Source organism: Macaca nemestrina, chromosome 15, assembly GCF_043159975.1.
Source record: "Macaca nemestrina isolate mMacNem1 chromosome 15, mMacNem.hap1, whole genome shotgun sequence".
Taxonomy (NCBI): Eukaryota; Metazoa; Chordata; class Mammalia; order Primates; family Cercopithecidae; genus Macaca; species Macaca nemestrina.
Window position 1 is genome coordinate 110,568,478 of NC_092139.1, and position 23,173 is coordinate 110,591,650.

The 23,173-nt window shown below is 47.0% G+C and overlaps 1 protein-coding gene and 1 pseudogene across 2 annotated transcripts in view; both read right to left on the reverse strand.

Moving 5' to 3' along the window:
• LOC105464334 (ARF GTPase activating protein 3) overlaps positions 1–23,173 on the reverse strand; it is a 64,509-nt gene extending 41,336 nt beyond the window's left edge. The window contains exons 1-3 of one of the 2 annotated variants that reach the window (XM_071080681.1): positions 23,004–23,173; positions 12,142–12,260; positions 5,047–5,119 (exon numbers count right to left, since the gene is read on the reverse strand). In XM_071080681.1, the coding sequence (XP_070936782.1) occupies positions 5,047–5,119; positions 12,142–12,260; positions 23,004–23,072 (261 nt within the window). In that variant the 5' untranslated portion in view covers positions 23,073–23,173. Of the gene's footprint in view, positions 1–5,046; positions 5,120–12,141; positions 12,261–19,150; positions 19,172–23,003 lie in introns of those variants that run through there. The other variant, XM_071080682.1, reaches the window with a different exon arrangement.
• Positions 19,302–19,817, reverse strand: LOC105464333 (cytochrome c oxidase assembly factor 1 homolog pseudogene; annotated as a pseudogene).

Here is a 23,173-nt window from a genome sequence, read left to right on the forward strand (position 1 = left end):
GCATTACAAAATGAAATAACTAGTCCTCATTTGTTCATTAAACCACCTCTGTCATTGTGAACTTCATTTGGGGAGAAGCTTTCTTCTCAGGACTACTTTTAATTCATGAGCAATCCATTTCTTTTCTTTTCTTTTTTCTTTTGAGACAGAGTCTTGCTCTATTACCCAGGCTGGAATGGAGTGGCTCCATCTCGGTTCACTGCAACCTCCACCTCCTGGGCTCAAGCGATCCCACCACCTCAGTCTCCCAAGTAGCTGGGACTACAGGTGTGTGCCACCACGCCTGGCTAATTTCTGTATTTTTTGTAGAGATGGGGTCTTGCTATGTTGTCCAGGCTAGTCTTGAACTCCTGAGCTCAAAGAATCCACCTGCCTTGGCCTCACAAAGTGCTGGATTACAGGCGTGAGCCACCGCTCCTGGCCCTTTTCTTTGTTTCTTGAGATGGTCTGACTCTGTCACCCAGGCTGGAGTGTAGTGTGGCATGATCATGGCTCACTGCAGCCTCAACTCCTGGATTCAAGCAGTCCTCTCACCTTGGCTTCCCAAAGTGCTGGGATTAGAAGTGTGAGCCACCATGCCCAGTCCACAATCGATCTCAAAATGGATTCCAGTAAATCAGAATTTTTGACAAATTAGTGAGGAGCTACATTAACATTCACCTCGTTCAACACTATTCTGTCATTAACAGAGACTACAATATAAGTAAGACGATAAAACAAGTATTTAAACAATTAAAAGAAACTGCTTTTACCCACTTCATGAGAATCCATGTACAGACATGAATTATAGAATTCATATCTTAATTAAAACAGGTCTTCTAAAAACCTATACAAGTGATCCTTTGATGAACGTGATTTGACTGATAATGATATTGGTCACCCACATGTTCCAGATCCTGTCGTGAGTGGTTCATGGGCATCATCGCATTCAATCCTCATAGCAACACTATCAGACAGTCAGTCACTACTCCTGTCTACACTTTACAGATGGGGACAATGAAGCACAGAGAGGTTCAACAACGTGCCCCAGATCACATGGGTAGCAAGGGACAGAGTTAGGATTCAAATACAAAAGGATGGTTCCAAGCCCATAACTTAGAGCTCCACTGGGTAAACTGAATGACCACTCATCTGAGCCTTCCCTCCCCATGTTCCCTGACCCCTGCTGGCTTGAGATGTCCCCTGACTCCTGCTGGCTTGAGATGTCCCCTGACTCCTGCTGGCTTGAGATGCGAAAGCTCCTTTCTGGAGTTTGGAGGGTGACTCTGCAACCTTGGGAAGGCTTAGAAATAAGGACAGGTTAGGCCGGGCGCGGTGGCTCAAGCCTGTAATCCCAGCACTTTGGGAGGCCGAGACGGGCGGATCACGAGGTCAGGAGTTCGAGACCATCCTGGCTAACACGGTGAAACCCCGTCTCTACTAAAAAATACAAAAAACTAGCCGGGCGAGGTGGCGGGCGCCTGTAGTCCCGGCTACTCGGGAGGCTGAGGCAGGAGAATGGCGTAAAAACCCGGGAGGCAGAGCTTGCAGTGAGCTGAGAGCCGGCCACTGCACTCCAGCCTGGGCGACACAGCGAGACTCCGTCTCAAAAAAAAAATAAAAATAAAAATAAAAAAAAAATAGAAATAAGGACAGGTAAGTCAAACCAACAGGGCTAAGTTTAGGAACAACTTTGTGAACGTCATGATAATGGGCAAAGGTTTCTAAAAAGATGCTTGAGGCTGGGCACAGTGGCTCATGCCTGTAATCCTAGCACTTTGGGAAGCCAAAGCAGGAGGATTGCTTGAGGCCAGGAATTTGAGACCGACCTGGGAACCAAAGTGAGACCACGTCTCTACAAACACCCAGAAAATAAATAAAAAATTAATAAGAAACACTGGCTGGGTCCGGCAGCTCATGCCTGTAATCCCAGCATTTTGGGTGGCCAAAGTAGGCAGATCACTTGAGCCTAGGAGTTCGAGACCAGACTGGCAAACATGGCAAAACCCTGTCTCTACTAAAAATGTAAAAAACTTGCTGTGCCTGGTGGTACTTGCCTATAGTCCCAGCTACTTGGGAGGCTGAGTGAATCACCTGAGCCCAGGAAGGTGAGGCTGCAGTGAGCTATGATTTTGCCACTGTACTCCAGCCTAGGCAACAGGAGTGAGACTCTATATCAAAAAATAAGCTTGAAACATCTAAGGCATACTTTTTTCTTTCTTTTTTTTTTTTTTTTTTTTGAGATGGTCTTGCTCAATTACCTAGGCTGGAGTGCAGTGGCACGGTGAACACTGTTCACTGTAGCGTCAACCTCCTGGACTCAAGTAATTCTTCTGCCTCAGACTCCCAAGTGGCTGGGACTACAGGCATGCACCACTATGCCTGGCTAATTAAAAATTTTTTTTTGTAGACTTTGTTGTCCAGGCTGGTCTTGAACTCATGAGCTCAAGTGGTCCTCCCGCCTCGGCCTCCCAAAGTTCTGGGATTACGGGTGTCAGCCACCATGTCTGGCTAGGCATATATTTTTAATTAAGAGGGGCAAAAATTGTTTCTTGAAAAGTGAAAAAAAAAATCTTAGTTATTACAATGGTTTATGGCCTTCCAAAGATCACCTCTACCTGACAAAACTGTATTCCTTAGTATTTAATTTATCTCATTAGGGAAACATCGGATCCAATTTAAATGGAAAATTAATTGATTGATTTTAATGCTTAGGGACTACGAAGAAAAAAGATTGAGAAACTAGCATTTTTGAAACTGCTATTATAGACTTCTGACTTTATTTGATATACACACACACACACACACACACACATATATGTGTGTGTATATATATATATATATATTTTTTTTTTTTCTTTTTGAGACAGGGTCTTGTTCTGTCACCCAGGCTGGAGTGCAATGGCATAATCACAGCTCACTGCAGCCTGGAACTCCTGGGCTCAAGTGATCCTCCTACCTCAGCCTCCTGAGTAGCTGAGGCTATAGGCAGGTTCCACTATGCCTTGCTAATTTTTAAGTCTTTTGTACAGATGAGGTCTCACTAAGTTGCCCAGGCTGGTCTTACACTCCTGGGCTCAAGTGATCCTCTTGCCTCAGCCTCCCAAAGTGTTTGGATTCCCGGCATGAGCCACCATGCCTGGTCATAATTTTTATTTGAAATGCATACAAATTTGATTTCTTATACTTTAGTGTATAAGAAACGCCTAAAGGAATTCCATTTACTCAATCTACACCATTTTGTCCTGATAAATAGGCTACCAGTGCTGTGCAAGATTTGGCTGGCTAGATTTGTGAGGCTGCCAGTTCAGTGTTTGAAATAATCAAATATACTGAATTTGTAAATAAAGTTTACAATGTTTGAAAATCCTTAATTAGGTTTGTAAATGGGGTTAAGGAAATCAGTTCTTTTAAAATTATAAATTAATATTTTAAGGTTGTTTTTTCACAGAACCTAACATACAGTATTTATATTTGTGTTTAGAAATTAACACACAATATTTGCTATATTTAAAGACGTGAAGAATGGGTTTTTTGGCCAGGCGCGGTGGCTCACGCCTGTAATTCCAGCACTTTGGGAGGCCAGGGCAGGTGGATCACTTGAGGTCAGGAGTTTGAGACCAGCCTGGCCAACATGGTGAAACCCTGTCTCTCCTAAAAATACCAAAAAACCCGGGTGTGGTGACGTGCGCCTGTAGTCCAGCTACTCAGGAAGCTGAGGCAGGAGAATCTTTTGAACCCGGGAGGTGGAGGTTGCAGCGAGCTGAAACAGTGCCACTGCACTCCAGGTTGGGCAACAGAGCCAGACTCTGTCTCAAAAAAAAAAAGAATGGGTTTTGTAATTTATAGTTATGAAGTTAAATATTAATTCAAATACAAGCATTCCATCCTAACCACAAAAGTCACCCCAGTTATTAAAAAACTATTGTCATAAAGAAGCCTCCAGTTTCTCTGTACCCTTGCTTCCTGTTTTAATTTTCTTAAAGCACTTATCACTGCCTGTTATTTTCCTGTGAACATATTTCTTTGATCACTCTCTGACTGCCTCTGTCTATAAGAGGGGATCTTGGTTATTTTTACGTAGTATTTTGAGACAAGGTCTCACTCTATCACCCAGGCTGGAGCACAATGGCACCATCTCAGCTCACTGCAATCTCTACCTCCCAGGCTCAAGAGATCCTCCCACCTCAGCCTCCCGAGTAGCTGGGACTACAGGTATGCACCACCATGCTTTCCTAATTTTTGTATTTTTTGTAGAAACGGGCTTTTGCCATGTTGTCCAGGCTGGTCTTATATTCATGGGCTCAAGGTGATCTGCCTGCCTCAGCCTCCCAAAGTTCTAGGATGACAAGCATGAGCCACTGTGCCCAGTTGGGGATCTTGTTTGTCTTGTCTGTCACTGTATCCCCAGCACCTAGCCAACGTTTCCATTTTATTAGGTGTTTAACAGATTTTTCAATAAACAAGTCAACTGGGTCTGTCCAACTCCAAAACCCATCAGGCTCTCTGCTTCATCTCATAGGGCCTCCCAAACTTACAAGTATTGAACTCTTTTTGTTTGTTTTTTGGGGTGGAGTCTCGCTCTGTCACCCAGGCTGGAGTGCAGTGGTCTGATCTCGGCTCACTGCAACCTCTGCCTCCCAGGTTCATGCAATTCTCCCGTCTCAGCCTCCCGAGTAGCTGGGATTACAGGTGTGTGCCACCATGCCTGGCTAATTTTTGTAATTTTTTTTTTTTTTTTTTTAGTGGAGACGGGGTTCCTCCATGTTGGCCAGGCTGGTCTCGAACTCCTGACCTCAAGTGATCCGCCCACCTCAGCCTCCCAAAGTGTTGGGGTTACAGGCGTGAACCACTGCGCCCGACCTGTTTGTTTTTTATAAATAGAGGGTCTTGCCATGTTGCACAGGGTGGTCTTGAAATCCTGGGCTCCAGTGATCCTCCATCTCAGCCTCCCAAACGGCTGAGATTACAGGCATGAGCCACTGCACGTAGCCTGAGCTTCTTTACTATTATAGCATAACAAATATTTAAACAAGAAGGAAAATGATGAGTTTGAGATGAACTTACTGCATTAGCGTTTCCTCCAACTTGCATGCATCGCAACTGAAACCATGACCAGTTAGAATCCAACTCTGTAGATCTAAATGGAAAGAATATTACTAAACATTAATATTTTTTATCCCCAGGATCAAAATCAGCGAGCTTTTGAGAACAAGGTTTCCTTTTTAGGATCCTAAAGAATTCTAAGTTTGTGTCAACAAGGACCCACACTTTTGGGATGCCAGGACTCCAGAGTGGATGATGGCTGGTGCGAGCAACCCCTGGCTCCTCTCGTCCTTGCTAGAATGCAGGGCACGGGGACATGACAAGTGTCAGCAGGCTGCTGGAACAACACCAACCCTTTGCCTCCTATCCTTGGTTGGGTATGATTTAAAATTTGTTAATGCGTCTCTACTCGAAACAGATGCACTGTTTGGATGTTTTCATGTCGGTGATCTACTTGTCCAGTTTGATCCCTACCAGAAGCTTGGAGGATGCTCATTCTCTCATTACAAGGTAGAAGAGACCTACCCAACATCACGACCGGCAGGGAGAGGAGAAAACACAAGATTTCATGCTCCTGAAGTGAAAGCTACAAGCACTTCCTGCCCCTGCCACACCTTATGCCTGACTTCTCTCCACTGTAAGATCAAATCTGAAACAAGGCATTGAGTATAGCTTCAACAATGCACATTCACCAAGGGGTCGATTGTAAAGCAACAATGTTAGAATCTTTATACTGAATCCACAGAAATGAGCAAAAAGCAGAGGCTGTTATTCAGTAATAACTTGCCTTACACTAACTGTAAAGGAATGTGGATATTTTAGAATGGGTATACGTAGAATACCTTTTACAAAACGGGCAAGGAAAAAAGAAAAGAATTGTGCTGCCCTTATATTTACTAATTTCTTTCTTTCTTTTTGAGACAGGGTCTCACTCCGTCACCCAGGAATGTAGTAGTGTGATCACAGCTCACTGCAGCCTCAACCAGGATTGCTCAAGAAATCCTCCTGTCTCAGCCTCCCAAGTAGATGGTAGCCACCATCCCTGGCTTTTTTTTTTTTTGAGACGGAGTTTTGCTCTTGTTGCTCAGGCTGGAGTACAATGGTGCGATCTTGGCTCACTGCAACCTCCACCTCCTGGGTTCAAGCGATTCTCTTGCCTCAGCCTCCCAAGTAGCTGGGATAACAGGCATGTGTCACCACGCCCGGTTAATTTTTGTATTTTTAGCAGAGACAGGGTTTTTCCATGTTGGTCAGGTTGGTCTTGAACTCCCGACCTTAGGTGATCCACCTGCCTTGGCCTCCCAAAGTACTGTGATTACAGGCATGAGCCACCGTGTCCGGCCTTTTTTGTTTGTTTGTTCTTTGTTGTTTTTTAATAGAGATAGGGTCTTGTGTTGCCCAAGCTTGTCTAGAACTTCTGAGCTCAAGCAATCCTCCCACCTCAGCCTCTCAGTGTTGGGATTACAGGTGTGAGCCACCATGCCCAGTGAACCATACCTTTTATTTTTTTTTGACACAGAGTCTCTGTCTCCCAGGCTAGAGTGCAGTGATGCGATTTCAGCTCATTGTAACCTCTGCCTTCTGGATTCAAGCAATTCTTGTGCCCCAGCCTCCAGAGGTAGCTGGGAATAGAGGCATGCGGAACCACACCTGGCTAATTTTCATAATTTTAGTAGAAACGGGGTTTCGCCATGTTGGCCAGGCTAGTCTCAAACTGCTAGCCTCAAGCAATCCCCTCATTTCAGCCTCCCAAAGTGCATACCACTATTAATCTAGAGTTTTACTTATAGATAAGCTCAGTAACTACTTCCCAGCAGCCTTTTGTTTATAATTTGTTTGATTAACTCTATAAGGTCATGAACCTGGGAAGCAGAGGTTGCAGTGAGCCAAGATCACACCACTGCACTCCAGCCTGGGTGACAGAGCGTCTCTACTAAAGACCCTTTCTACACTAACATCATAAAAAGATTCTCCCCAGTGTCCACCGAGCAGGAGCCCAGATTCTGCCCTGGTCATCATCAACGTGTTCTAGGGCTCACCATGTGCCAGGCTTTATGGGACTCTCTTGCTCGCTCCTGCCAACATCCTATATGGCAGGTCCTAGTATTCTTACCCTCACTTTCAAGAGAAGGAAAGTAAGACATTCAGAGGTAAGGAACACACACCCAAGGCCAGGAAAGGACAGCTCAGATTTGCCCTCCCCCACCACCCTGCCCCACCGCATCCCAGCTCCTGCATCCTCAGCCTGGGTCCTCACCTCTTCCTGACGTTGTCTCCTGCTCTGCCCAGGCTGAGTCGGCCTCCCTACATGCCTCACCCCTCCAGGGCCTCAGGAGTGAAGTATTAGTTCCCAGCCCGGCAGCTAAGGAGCTCCACAATATGACACAGATCCTCTCCTTTAACCCTTACTTCTCTTTATTTTCCTATGCATACAAAAACTTACTACGAGGCATTTCGCTTTTTCCTACTTCTATATCTGAAGGTCCGAGCACTGACCTCAATATTCCCTCCCTTGTCTCCATTATCTTTTTTTGTTGTTGTAGAGATGAGGTCTCACTATGTTGCCCAGGCTGGTCTTAAACTCCTGGGCTCAAACTATCTTCCAACCTCGGCCTCCCAAGTGCTGGGATTACAGGCGCAAGCCACCATGCCCAGCCTTGTCTCCATTATCAAAACCTCACCAAACCTTCCAAGTTCATCGCAAACGTTACCTCTTTTAAACTTGCCCTAATTTTCCAACCAGAAGTGGGCACAGGACTTAGTTTCCAACTCTGATGCATAACTTTGCAGTCCATCTTCTTATTTACGTTGTATTTAAGCCTGTCCCTAACCCCATGCCAACGAGATAGATGCAGGGATCCCATTCACCTTTAATAAGCTCATGAAATACATAACGGCAAACTTGAGAAGAAACAGAGCTAGAGGGGAAGAGTAGCCTGAAACATGGAGATCCCAGCAATGGAGGTGAAAAGGGGCAGAGGTCAGTTCAATCAGGTCCACTGTGGGAGCAGTCAGCAACCAATGCAGCTTGCCCTCTCCATATATTCTTAATCTGCCTTCCCCCTTTTGCTTGGCAAAAGCCATAACTTATAAATTATTTTTCCTCTGTAAATTTGACTTGAAATTCTAGTTAAAGAAAAAAAACTCCACTTAAACATGCACACCACCCATGCCACACAGGAAGCTGTGTGTGTGTGTGTGTGTGTGTGTGTGTGTGTGTGTGTGTGTGTGTGTGTGTGTGTCTGGCAGTGGGAGGGGAAGAAGAGGGGAAAAGTATTCTAGAGGAGATACTTCATATTTTGGGACTGCTTGGATTTTTTCCCAGTTAGCTAGTGGTGTTTTTTTATTTTTTATTTATTTTATTTTATTGAGTCAGGGTCTTTGTTCTGTCACCTAGACTGAAGTGAAGTAGTAAGATCATAGCTCACTACAGCCTCAAACCCCCAGGCTCGGCCAGGTGCTGAGGCTCATGCCTGTAATCCCAGCACTTTGGGAGGCTGAGGCGGGTGGATCACATGAGGTCAGGAGTCCATGACCAGCCTGGCCAACATGGTGAAACCCCGTCTCTACTAAAAATACAAAAATTAGCTGAGTGTGGTGGCGCACACCTGTAATCCCAGCTACTCAGGAGGCTGAGGCAGGAGAATCACTTGAACCCAGGAGGTGGAGACTGCAACGAGCTGAGATCGTACCATTGCACTCCAGCCTGGGCGACAGAATGAGGCTGTCTAAAAGAAAAAGATAAAAAACAAAATAAACAAGCAAATAAAAAAAACAAAAAAAAATCCTAATCTCAAGTGATCCTTCCACCTTGGCCTCCCAAAGTGCTGGGATTACACGTGTGAGCCACTGTGTCCGGCCCCCTAATTTTTTTAGGAATAAAAAATTTAAAGAATAGCTCTTCTCTGCCTTAAAAATAACAAAAACCATACTCAGTACCTTCTCATCCTTGACTTTCTCTTGCCCAAATCCTAGACTCCTGCGCCCTAAGATTGTATCATGAATTTTAATTGTTGTTTTTGAATCATTTACAAGCATTGTAATTCATACAGTTCTATTTATCTGACTTTTAAAAGGTCAGTGATTAAACCTGCAGTGGCCCAAACAGATCCTGCTGTACCACCCTCAGGCTTTAGCTCAGTCCTTGCCTCAGGGAGGAACACATCATAAAACCACCCAATTTCCTGGAATGGCTTAAACCAGAAGTATTCTTAAGTGATGAGGAAGAAGGAGATCCAGATTATAATGGGCGAGACTTAGTAGAAAGAAGGAGGGAAAGAACACAGTAAAGACAGAAGGAAGAGAAGCGACTAGGTATTGGAGTCTAGTCTTCACCTGCTCTGGGCAGGGAAGGTTACCATAAGTTAACTGGTAATGATCAATCTGGAAAACAAAGTACACTAAAAACAAGCTTCAGCCGGGGTAATCCCAGAACTTTGGGAGGCTGAGGTGGGCGGATCACCAGAGGTCAGGAGTTCAAGACCAACCTGGCCAACATGGAGAAACTCTTGTCTCTACTAAAAATACAAAAATTAGCCGGACGTGGTGGCACATGCCTGTAATCCCAGCTACTCAGGAGGCTGAGGCAGGAGAATCACTTGAGTCCGGAAAGCAGAGGTTGCAGTGAGCTGAGATCGGGCCACTGCACTCCAGCCTGGGCGACAGAGCGAGACTCCGTCTCAAACAAACAAACAAACAAACAAACAAACAAAGAATTATAATAGATTTTATCTTATAGGAACCAATGCTCCTTCTTAATAATCACGTTGTATCAATATTTCAATATTCCTTAAGACATAATATAAGATTGCTTGCCACAATTCCAAATGGGCAGCCTAACTGGTTCCTTCCCTAGAAAAGATGCAGTAGGGAGGCCGGGCGCGGTGGCTCACGCCTGTAATCCCAGCACTTTGGGAGGCCGAGGCGGGCGGATCACAAGGTCAGGAGATCGAGACCACGGTGAAACCCCGTCTCTACTAAAAATACAAAAAATTAGCCGGGCGCGGTGGCGGGTGCCTGTAGTCCCAGCTACTCAGGAGGCTGAGGCAGGAGAATGGCGTAAACCCAGGAGGCGGAGCTTGCAGTGAGCCGAGATCGCGCCACTGCACTCCAGCCTGGGCGACAGAGTGAGACTCCGTCTCAAAAAACAAAAACAAAAACAAACAAACAAACAAAAAGATGTAGTAGGGAAATCTCTGGATTGTCTGGGGAAGGCAGCAATGACTAAGCCATGGCTGTTTGAGGGTGCCCTGCAGAAGCCGTCCCGGCAAGGGCCTGTGGCAGCTGACATGCAGGCCTTGCTTGGCTTCCAAGCCCTGGGGATCTTTCCATTATTTCTTTTATTATTTCAATTTATTTCACTTCACAAATAGTCCTGCCTCCCACTGGCCTGTGGGGTTATCCCATCAGACTGTCTGTCCAAAGGTGGTGTCTTCTGACGCTTTGCATAGGCCCCATATGGGCTATTGCTGTAAAGTATCAGAAGTAGAAGATGGTTTACTCACCACAGGGGCCAATGCAACCCAAGTCTTCAGATAAAAGGAGAAAAAAGACCTTCATGTTATATACATTTGAAACTGCTACTAAAAATCATTCACTCAGGCTTTGTGATATTAGTGTCCTTGGAAGCCAGAGCTGTAAGATTACGCTGGAAGTGAAGCCCTGATGCAAGGAGAGTGTCTCATCATTGACATAAACTCTCCACTTTGGTGGACATAGGACAGACCCACAGCACCTGATTGCCCTTCTCCCATGGGTCGGTACTTCGTACTGCTGAATTATTAGAAGATAAATTGTCATAAATTGGTTTTCCATTGCTTGTAACACAATTCCTGAAACTGGGTAATTTATAAAGAAAAGAAGTTGATTTCTTACAGTTAAGGAGGCTGAGAAGTCCAAGGTCAAGGGGCTACATCTGGTGAGAACCTTCTTTTTTTTGAGACGGAGTCTCGCTCTGTCGCCCAGGCAGGAGTGCAGTGGCACGATCTCGGCTCACTGCAAGCTCCGCCTCCCGGGTTTGCGTCATTCTCCCGCCTCAGCCTCCCAAGTAGCTGGGACTACAGGCGCCCGCCACCACGCCCGGCTAATTTTTTGTATTTTTAGTAGAGACGGGGTTTCACCATGTTAGCCAGGATGGTCTGGATCTCCTGACCTCGTGATCTGCCCGCCTCGGCCTCCCAAAGTGCTGGGATTACAGGCGTGAGCCACCGCGCCCGGCCCGGTGAGAACCTTCTTGCTGGCTGGACTCTGCAGAGTCCAGAGGCAGCACAGGCCATCAACTAGTGAGAACGCTGAGCATGCTAGCTCAGGTCTCTCTTCCTCTTCCTATAAAGCCGCTCACATGATAGCCCATTAATCCAGGAATGGATTAATCCATCCATGAGGGCTCAATCACTTCTTAAAGGCCTCACTTTGGCCGGGCACGGTGGCTCACGCCTGTAAACCCAGCACTTTGGGAGGCCGAGACGGGCAGATCACGAGGTCAGGAGATCGAGACCATCCTGGCAAACATGGTGAAACCCTGTCTCTACTAAAAATACACAAAAATTAGCCGGGCATGGTGGCGGGTGTCTGCAGTCCCAGCTACTCAGGAGGCTGAGCCAGGAGAATGGCGTGAACCCGGGAGGCGGAACTTGCAGTGAGCCAAGATCGCACCACTGCACTCCAGCCTGGGCGGCAGAGCAAGACTCCGTCTCAAAAAAAAAAAAAAAAAAAAAAAGGCCTCACCTTTTAATATCGTATGGCAACACTGAAAATCAAATTTCTTTCTTTTCTTTTTTTTTAAGAGACAGGGTCTCACTCTGTCACCCAGGCTGGAATGCAGCAGCATGATCATAGTTCACTGCAGCCTTGACTCCTGGGCTTAAGTGATCCTCCCACTTCAGCCTCCCGAGTAATCAGGACTACAGTTATACATCATCACACCACAACATTTTTTATTTTTTTGTAGAGGCTGAGTTCGCTTGAGCCCAGTGAGCTATGATGGCACTACTGCAGCAAAGGTGACAGGTGACAAGGCAAGACCCTGTCTCAAAAAAAGAAAAGAAAAAAGGGGAAAAAAAAACACCCATGTAACAATGTAATCACTTTCACCCCAATGAGAGAAGATTCACTTACCGAATAAAACTCAAGTGAACACCAAGTGACCGGTGGGACCCAGAGCAATCAATGCAAAGGAACACTCCATAGGTTATGCTCGCCCAGCTGGGATTTTTGGCACCACAATCAAAACACACCTGAAAAAAAAAAAAGCTAAATTCAGTTACTAATTTATGTTAGCCAAATAAATTATCCTATAAGATACAGTAAATGACTTAGCTTGAAAACTGCTTAACCTTTATAATGTAAACTTTGGGACTGTAATATTAGAAAGTATCTCATCTAGGTTTTTTTAAAAAGCCTCATATTTCATGTTCTTTTATTATTATATATAATTATATTAATTATAAATTAGGGCCGGGCGCGGTGGCTCAAGCCTGTAATCCCAGCACTTTGGGAGGCCGAGACGGGCGGATCATGAGGTCAGGAGATCGAGACCATCCTGGCTAACACGGTGAAACCCCGTCTCTACTAAAAATACAAAAAACTAGCCGGGCGAGGTCGCGGGCGCCTGTAGTCCCAGCTACTCGGGAGACTGAGGCAGGAGAATGGCGTGAACCTGGGAGGCGGAGCTTGCAGTGAGCTGAGATCCGGCCACTGTACTCCAACCTGGGCAGCAGAGCGAGACTCCGTCTCAAAAAAATAAATAAATAAATAAATAAATTATAAATTAGTAGAGTTAATTACTATATTATGTATTTTTTTTTTTTTTTTTGAGACGGAGTCTCGCTCTGCCGCCCAGGCTGGAGTGCAGTGACTGGATCTCAGCTCACTGCAAGCTCCGCCTCCCGGGTTCACGCCATTCTCCTGCCTCAGCCTCCCGAGTAGCTGGGACTACAGGCGCCCGCCACCTCGCCCGGCTAGTTTTTCGTATTTTTCAGTAGAGACGGGGTTTCACCGTGTTAGCCAGGATGGTCTCGAACTCCTGACCTCGCGATCCGCCCGTCTCGGCCTCCCAAAGTGCTGGGATTACAGGCTTGAGCCACCGCGCCAGGCCTATATTATGTATTTTTTTATTTTGAGACAGAGTCTCGCTTTGTCACCCAGGCTGCAGTGCAGCAGCACGATTTCGGCTCACTGCAACCTCTGCCTCCCAGGTTCATGCCATTCTCCTGCCTCAGCCTCCTGAGTAGCTAAGACTACAGGCGCCCGCCATCACAACCGGCTAATTTTTTGTATATTTAGTAGATACAGAGTTTCACCGTGTTAGCCAGGATAGTCTCAATCTACTGACCTCATGATCTGCCCACCTCGGCCTCCCAAAGTGCTGGGATTACAGGCGTGAGCCACCCCGCCTGGCCTATCGTGTATATATTTTAAAAACGCACACTATACATAGTGAAGAGAATTTAGGTTTGTGTACCATCTCAAACATGCCTTATCCTTGAAGCTTCAGCAGGGATCCTACCAGTCATGTAAAGGAATGCTAGTGAGGGAACAGCCCTGCCTGGGAACACTCTAGCCCTACCATCCTTCCTGGCACTGGCTATACCAGATGGTAGGCTGTTGCACATATTTCTTCTCTCCCCAGCCCGAGGAAGAAGTTGTGGCAGCCAGACTCCAAGATGGCCCCAATGAAACCCACCTCCTGGTATTCACGTCCTGTGTAATCTCCATCCTCACTTTACCAAGGTGATCTGTGTGTCTGTGTGTGTGTATGGCAGAAATGACCATGTCATTTTTGAGACTGGGTTACAAATGACACTATGGCTTTTTCTTCTCTCCCCCACTCTCTTTTTCTCTCCCCCTGCTCCCTCTCCACCTTGGATCATGAGCTCTAGGGGAAGCCAGGTGCCATGTCTTGAGGACGCTCAGCTAGCTCTGTGGAAAGGGTGAAGTGCTGAGGAACTGAGGCCCTCGGTCCAACTGCCAGCGAAGAGAGGAGGCCTACAACCACCATGTAAGCTCCCAGATGACCTCAGCCCTGGCCAACAGCTTGACTGCAGCCTCATGAAAGACCCTGGGTCAGAAACAGCCAGCTAAGTCACCCCAAATTCCTGACCCTCAGAACTATCTGTTGTTTTATATACTAAGCTGGGGGCGATCTGATACGCAGCAATAGATAACTAATACAGAGAGAGATTCCTTTATGAAATGCTGTGCCCTTCTCTACCTCCACCACCTCACTCTGTCCAGGTCACTTTGATAACTCTTAAATGCATGTTCATAACCGAGGACTATGTCCCCTGCCCACTGAGAGCCCTGAGAGCTCTTACAGGGGTAAAATCTTTCCCTTTCGCCAATCTTTACGGTTTTTTTTTTTTTTTTTAAAGAGACAAGGTCTGGCTCTCACTTAGGCAGGAATGCAGTGGCATGGTCCTCGTTTGCTGCTTTATGGCTTTTCCTGGCTCTGTCACCTAGGCTGGAGTGCAGTGGCACGGTCCTACTTTGCTGCTTTATGGCTTTTCTTGGCTCTGTCACCTAGGCTGGAGTGCAGGGGCACGGTCCTAGCTCACTGCAGTCTCGAACTCTTGAGCTTGAGCCATCCTCCCACCTCAGCCTCCTAAGCAGTTAGGACAAGTGTACGCCACCACGCCCAGCTAATTTTTTTTTTTCTTTTGTAGAGACAGGGGTCTTGCTATGTTGCCTAAGCTGGTCTTGAACTCCTAGGCTCAAGCAATTTGGCCCTCTCGGCCTCCCAAAATGCTAGGATTACAGGTGTGAGCCACCACGTCCGGCCCCTGTCATGTCACCTTGTTTTCCTGTCTACTAGCACAGAACCTGCACATGGTAAATGCACAATAAGTGTTTGCTGAATAGCTGTGTACTTTTAAATCTCACACACAGTCTGAAAAACAGGCTTACCCATGGTATGGTAAGCATTCAGTAAATATTTGTTAATCAAAAGAAAAACTTTAAAAACTTATTGCCAGCTCAAAAATTATTACTCGCCCCTTCAACACTGACACTGAAGCCCAACATTCTTCACCAACAGGAGCATAAAAGTACTTTAAAATACACAGTGCTGGCCGGGCGCGGTGGCTCAAGCCTGTAATCCCAGCACTTTGGGAGGCCGAGATGGGCGGATCACGAGGTCAGGAGATGGAGACCATGCTGGCTAACACGGTGAAACCCTGTCTCTACTAAAAAATACAAAAAATTAGCCGGGTGAGGTGGCGGGCGCCTGTGGTCCCAGCTACTCGGGAGGCTGAGGCGGGAGAATGGCGTGAACCCAGGAGGCGGAGCTTGCAGTGAGCTGAGATCCGGCCACTGCACTCCTGCCTGGGCGACAGAGCAAGACTCCGTCTCAAAAAAAAAAAAAAAATACACAGTGCTAACTAGCAGAGTCACACATGGGAAGTGTGCTGGGCCCATAAAATACACAGTGCTTGCTGTGGAAAGTAGTATTTATAACTCATTAAACTCAGAATAGGAAAAAAAAAATCCTCCAATAGAATTGTTTTTAATCTTTCTGCAGGAAAAAAAAAAATGTATTAGATAATTAGATATATACGCTGGGTGCAGTGGCTGACACCTGTAATCCTAGCACTTTGGAGGCCAAGGCAGGTAGATTGCTTGAGTTCAGGAGTTTGAGACCAGCCTGGGCAACGTGGCGAAACCCTGCCTCTACCAAAAAAACAAAAAAAAATTAGCCAGCGTGGTGGAACACGCCTGTAGTCCCAGCTACTCAGGAGTTTGAGGTGAGAGGATCGCTTGAGCCTGGGAGGCAGAGGATGCAATGAGCTGAGATCACTCCACTGCACTCCAGCCTCAGCAACAGTGAGACCTTGCTATAAAAAATTAAAAAAATAAAAAAATGTAAAAAAAGATAATTTATAGGCAGAACCACTTATGTGAAGGCTGTCTAACCTATCATTATCAAGCAAGATCTGGCTTCTGGTCTTTTGAGGGCAATACAAGAGAGGAAACACGAGTGGGTTTTCTTTTTTTTTTTTTTTTGAGACGGAGTCTCGCTCTGTCGCCCAGGCTGGAGTGCAGTGGCCGGATCTCAGCTCACTGCAAGCTCCGCCTCCCGGGTTTACACCATTCTCCTGCCTCCGCCTCCCGAGTAGCTGGGACTACAGGCGCCCGCCACTTCGTCCGGCTAGTTTTTTGTATTTTTTAGTAGAGACGGGGTTTCACCGGGTTAGCCAGGATGGTCTCGATCTCCTGACCTTGTGATCCTCCCGTCTCGGCCTCCCAAAGTGCTGGGATTACAGGCTTGAGCCACTGCGCCCGGCCTACGAGTGGGTTTTCTAAAGCCCCTCACCACGATATGCTCACACTGATGGCACATTGAATAATGGGGGTGGAGTGACAACTGACACAAAAAGAGGCCAGGGGATTCACTTCGGTGTTTACTGATTACCTGCTGTATGTCAGACATGTGGCAGTTGATGAGGTATGAAAAAGTAGCAGCGCAAATACTAGCAGAACCCCTACTGGTGCCAGTCTTTAAAGAGCTCACTGAGAAGTGGGGAAGACACGCAAATTCAAATGCCCTGTGGTGATGGCCATTAGGGGAACCCTCTTCTATGGGGCATCAAACAACACAACAGACTCTGCCAAAAGATGCTGTTCTTCCCCATCAGGCTGTTTGTAATTTCTCACCTAGTCACTCAACTACCAGTTGCTGTGCACTTACTGTCAAGTGTACCTGGCACATACCAAGTGGACATACCAGCATGGTTCAGGAAGTCTGCCCACATGGAGCCCACAGTCTAGCAGTCCAGTGGGCAAGACAATTGGTTACAAGATTGTTTCCTAGTAAGCAAGGACAGGATGCAAAGGGTTTTTGGTAGAGGTGATGGCAGAGATTTTGGGTACACAGCCCAGAGCGGGCCAAGTTTGAGAATCACTTCTAAGGTGGTCACCAGACTGGCCACAAGAAGAGAGCAGTGAGGTTCCTAATGAGGGAGGCAGCTTTGGCATCCTCCTGACCCATCACCTAAGCTAAAGGATTGCTAAAATGTAGCCCCATGAGGAGGGGCCACGTCTACCTTATTCACTTGAACTTGGCATCATGCCTGGCACAACACAGGTGCTCACTAAATGCAAATGCACATGGTGGAGCAGTTTGTAGGGGTAGAGGAGCTAACAAGTGGAGACTGGGACATGTGGAGGTCAGAAGTGGTGAGAAATACAGGTCTGGCTCCCATAAATGCTGCCTTGATCCTCCTGCTATACCAGGAGGCTATGCTTTGGAAGCAGGGACTGTGCTTTGATTTGATATGCAATCCCAAACCAAAGTCAAGATGTGGCTTTTGAAGCAGAACATCAGTTCTTATGGTGATGAATAAGAAATAGCTTTTGACTGACAATTTGTTTTGCCTAATGATGAGAATAATTAGTATACAAATAGTAACAGCTAATACTGAGTGTTTAAGTCAGGCACTATTGTTGGCACTTTAGCCAGTTTCATCTTCCTAACAACGCTTTCGTTAGTAGGGTTACTAGTAGAAGGTACTATTGTCATCCCCATCGGGGCCAGCTTCCTGGTCATGTGTGTGATCTATGCAGTCGCAGAGGGCCCCACACTTAGAAGAAAAGAGCGTGTAATTGGCTTAATGCTCTGCTGTCTCATCTTGAAATTCTTTTTTTTTTTTTTTTTTTTTTGAGGCAGGGTCTCACGCTGTTACCCATGCTAGAGTATATGGTATGATCTCGACTCACTTCAACCTCTGCCTCCTGAGCTCAGGCAATCCTCCCACCTCAGCCTCCTGAGCAGCTGGGACCACAGGCTTGCGCCACCATGCATGGCTAATTTTATTTTTTTTGGTAGAGATGGGATTTCACCATGTTGCTCAGGCTGGTGTCAAACTCCTGAGCTCAAGCTATTCGTCCACCTTGGCCTCCCAAAGTGCTCGGAATACAGGTGCCACTGCACCCAGCCTCATCTTGAAATTATTATTATTTTTTTTAGATAGGGTCTTGCTCTGTCGCCCAGGCTTGAGTGCAGTAGCATGATCTTGGTTCACTGCAACCTCCGCCTCCTGGGTTCAAGCAACTCTCCTGTTTCAGCCTCCCGATTAGTTGGGATTACAGGCACATGTCACCACGCCCAGCTAATTTTTTGTATTTTTAGTAGAGACAGGGTTTCACCATGTTGCCCAGGCTGGTCTCGAACTCCTGAGCTCAAATGATCCACCCACCTCAGCCTCCCAAAGTGCTAGGATTATAGGAGTGAGCGACTGTATTGGTGGAAACTTTTTTTTTTTTTTTTGAGACGGAGTCTTGCTCTGTTGCCCAGGCTGGGGTACAGTGGCCAGATCTCAGCTCACTGCAAGCTCTGCCTCCCAGGTTTACACCATTCTCCTGCCTCAGCCTCCCGAGTAGCTGGGACTACAGGCGCCCGCCACCTCGCCCGGCTAGTTTTTTTGTATTTTTTAGTAGAGACGGGGTTTCACCGTGTTAGCCAGGATGGTCTCGATCTCCTGACCTCGTGATCCGCCCGTCTCGGCCTCCCAAAGTGCTGGGATTACAGGCTTGAGCCACCGCGCCCGGCCCAAAACTCTTAATACTGTTCAAACAAGGGCCCTGCATTTTCATTTTGTACATTTTACAAATTATGTAGCTAGTCTTGATCTCCATTTTATTTATTTTTTATTTTTATTTTATTTTATTTTATTTGTGTGTGTGTGTGTGATGGAGTTGCTCTCTGTCGCCCAGGCTGGAGTGCAGTGGTGTGATCTGGCTCACTGCAACTTCTGCCTCCTGGGTTCAAGCGATTCTCCTGCCTCAGCCTCCCAAATAGCTGAGATTACAGGCACCTGCCATCATGCCTAGCTAATTTTTGTAGAGAAGGGGTTTCATCATGTTGGCCAGGTTGGTCTTGAACTCCTGACCTCAGGTGATCCACCCACCTCAGCCTCCCAAGGTGCTGGGATTACAGGCATGAGCCACCGCGCCTGGCCTATTTGTTTTTTAAATCAAAGAACATTTTCTTAATTCTGATTCTTTTTATCATGTGCTTTCTTACACAAAGAACTTTCACATAAATTATCTTACAATAAGAGTTTCTTTCTGATTCAGTTTAAAAATGACAATAGCATTCGTTGTGCCCAAGTTAGAATTATACCAAAATTACCATATGTCAGCATGTACAATCATCCCACTGGTGGCCGGAAAATTGGCTTAAGGGAGTGTCTGTCATTCAGACGAGCCATCACCCCTGGTGGACACATGGTGGAGATGAGGGAAGGCCGGACTAGAAGAAAACTGGGTCTTTCGGATCGTCTCTACTTCTTTTTCACTTCTTCACCATTCTCCCCACTGAGCTTGAACATAGGAATCTGCTGGCAATCCTTGGGTTCTAGGAAGACCTCATCAAGGTGCCACCTCTGAAAGGTGCACTTCTGGATGAGCTGATGTGGAGACGGCTCTCTGACTTGGATCCAGAGCTAGGAATCTTCAACTTGGCATCAGCAATGTCCACGAAGTTGTGCTTGTTGGTGAGTTTGAGACAGTGAATGTTGAGAAGAGGGCCCAGAGCACCCTGTGCCTTGGGATGGCTATGCACCTGCTCCAATGCCAACTGGTAACACGAAGCCCTGGAAAAGTCTTTTGTATGAGGTAATACACAAGGGCCAAGCCCCCAGTACTGAACACATTGCCGAAAAGGATCATTTTTTCCTTGAGGCACTGGCATCCTGCTTCCTGGATACTTTTGCCACCTCACAGCACAACTCTCTTGAAAATCATCAAAGGCAAGTTGTTCTGTAAGCGACAGAAGCACCATGCTGCAGAGAGCATGAGGAGTCCTTCCAGGTGTGGGATGGCGGCAGTAAATCTTGATCTCTATTTTAGAGAAAACTAAGGAATTACTGAATTAAGTATGACAGATAAGAAGTGGCCACTTCTTAGTAATTCCTTAGTGGAAATGTCCAGAGTGGGGACTGGATCCCATGCAGTCTGTTACCCGAGTCACTCTTCCCGCTCCACCACACTGTGCTTCAGAGCAGAAAACACACCACCTGCTGTCCTGCCCTTCATCCATCCACTAGACTGTAAGCTCCCAGAGGACAGGAACATACCATCAGTGTACATACCTTTAATGCTATACACAGTGCCCAGCATACCATAGGGGCTTGAGGAATACTTGTTGAATGAATAACCCAATCTATATAAAAGTAAGGAATGGTATAGCAACAAAGAAGGATTTCACAAACTAGAAAATTGACCCTTGGCCAGGTGCAGTGGCTCACGCCTGTAATCACAACACTTTGGAGGCTGATAGGCGGATCACTTGAGGTCAGGAGTTTGAGGCCAGCCTGGCCAATATGGTGAAACTCCATTTCTACTAAAAATACAAAAATTAGCCATGCTTGATGGCACATGCCTGTGGTCCCAGCTACTCAGGAGGCTGATGCAAGAGAATCTCTTGAACCTGGGAGGAGGAGGTTGCAGTGTGCCAAGATGGCACCATGGCACTCCAGACTGGACAACAAAGCTAGACTGTCTCAAAAAAAAAAAAAAAAGAAAGAAAAAGAAAATTGACCCTCATGACCTTTCATCCAGAGTAAGTCATCACACATGAGAGGAAGAAATTGGATACCACATTCTAAAAGTAAGCCAACTTGTTATTCTTTGATTACCTCTCCCGGCTCATGTATCTTAGAGTTCTCTTTTATAACCCCAATTTTAAAACGCTATTGTTGTTTTTTAGGTAAGGGTTTCAAACCAGTGATCAAATACAAGGTCTCAACCAAGAAATATAGCACATCACTGGAAAACATTACCAGAAAACATTTCTGATCACTGCTTTTATTAATCTTATTACAGAATATAAACTTTTTCATAGGTGTGTTCTTCATAATAAAAACAGTTGCCATTTATTGAAGACTATTATATGCAGTTCCTACTGTTAAGTGTTTTCCTTGGATTATTCCATTTAATTTTCACAATCACCCTCTGATTTAGGTCCAGTTCATGCCCCATTTTCAGATAAGGAAAAAAGGGACAAAGTGGTCAAGTACCCTGTCCAAGGGTGACATACCTAGAAAGTAGCAGTTTGGACCATACAAGCCTGTCTCTCAAAAGCCTCTTGATATAAAGACATTGACTTCTTATTTAAAATTATCTTTGAATTAAATCAAAGAGAATACATGTTGATGTTTCTGAGATAAAGGTGACAAAAAATATATCGTTTACACATTGCTAACCGCAGATCCTAATCTTGTCTAGTTATACAGGACCCACTCTTCATAAACACATCAATATAAATTTAAAAACCAAGGCTGGGCGCGGTGGCTCACGCCTGTAATCCCAGCACTTTAGGAGGCCAAGGCAGGTGGATCACTTGAGGCCAGGAGTTTGAGACCAGACTGGCCGACATGGTGAAACCTCGTCTCTACTAAAAATACAAAAAGTAGCTGGGTGTAGTGGTGGATGCCTGTAATTCTGGTGACTCAGGAGGCTGCGGCTGAATTGCTTGAACCCAGGAGGCAGAGGCTGCAGTGAGCTGAGATCGCACCACTGCACTCCAGCCTGAGCGACAGAGCAAGGCTCTGTCTCAAAAAAATTAAAATTAAAACATTAAAAAAATAAAGAAAGAAAGAAAATTAAGGCCAGTATGGTGGCTCATGCCTATAATCCTAGCACTCTGGGAGGCCAACGCAGGGGGAGGCAGGAGGACTGCTTGAGCCCAGGAATTTGAGACCAGCCTGGGCAACATAGCAAGACCCTGTCTCTTCAAAAATAAATAAATTAATTAATAATAAAAATTAGCTGGGTATGGTGGTGCAACCCTGTGGTCTCAGCCTTATCAGGAGGCTGGGAAGAAAGGATGGCTTGGGCTGGGTAGGTCAAGGCTGCAGTGAACTAGGATCAAGACACTTCACTATACTTCAGCCTGGGTGACGGGGTGAGACCCTGTCTGTAAAAAAATAAATAAATAAAAATGTGAAAATCAAGAAAACAATGAAGAAATGGACACTGGAGAATTCCTGGAGCCTTTCTCTTAACTTTCCCATATCCATCAGACATCACCCCCAATAAACTGTTTCCTTCCTCACTTAGGCTGGAAAAAATATGGGCTCCCCTGTACCATCAAGACTTAAAACCAACAGAAACACTTATAACACTTCCTATGCCAGCATGTTGAGGTTCAGGACCATGCTCAGTAACAGCTGTTCCCTTCGGAAGTGACAGTGGGGACCAGACAAAACTCGTGTCACCGGAGGGGCGGGGAGAGTCCACGCTGACGCAACAGCCCTTTGCACTCTCCAGGTCCCTCTCCGACCCGACTTGTCACCTTAGCCCCCTGCGTCACCCCAACACCTCCAGCCAGCTGCGCAAAGCTGTAAAAGTTCCAAGGAGAGAACAGTCTCTGGAGACAAAAAAAAAAGAAAACCCCCATCTCCAAAGAGAGCCGAGGGGAGGGAGGAGGCTGTGGTGAACCTCCCTGGCCAAAGCGACAAAAGCTGGAAGCCAGAGCGGAGACTACTCGGCAGCTTTATCAGAAGAGAAACTGAGGCAGGCACCGCAAGGCCCGAGGAGTCTAGCCGGCTCCAACAGGCGGGGTCGAGCTCCAGGGTGGCGCCGGGGGAGCCGCGCTTTCCCCGCATCTGGCGCCAGCAGCCGGGGTTTCTGAGCCGGGAGCCCCCTCCTCCCAGCGCCCCCAGGAAGACCCCGCCCCCGCTCAGAGCCCCCGGTGCTCGCCCCCCGCCCCAAGAGCTCGCTGGAGGGTGTGCCCTCGCCGCCGCCCCGGGAACGCTCCCTGGCCCGCGTGAGGACCCCCGCGCTCCAGTCTCCCGCTCGGGCCTCCCAGCTGCCCAGCCCCGCCCGCCCCGTCCCGGCCAGGCTGCCGCGGCCCCACAGTGCGACGTGTCACAGGCCGCGCCGGCCCCGCCTCCCACGCCACGGCCACTGGCGCCCGCAGGGGCCGCCCGCCGGTTCCCGCAAGGATGGCAGGCAGGCCCGCACTCGCTCACGGCCGCTACCTTGTTAGTGGGCACCGAGCGGAGGCGCTTGAAGATGGTCAAGATGTCCTGCTTGCTGGGGTCCCCCATCGTCAGCTGAGAGCCGGGCACTGCTGGCCCAGCCAACCGGTAAGGACCGACGAAGAGCGGTTGCCGCCTCAGCAGGAGCGACGAGGCCGCAGGGGCGGTGC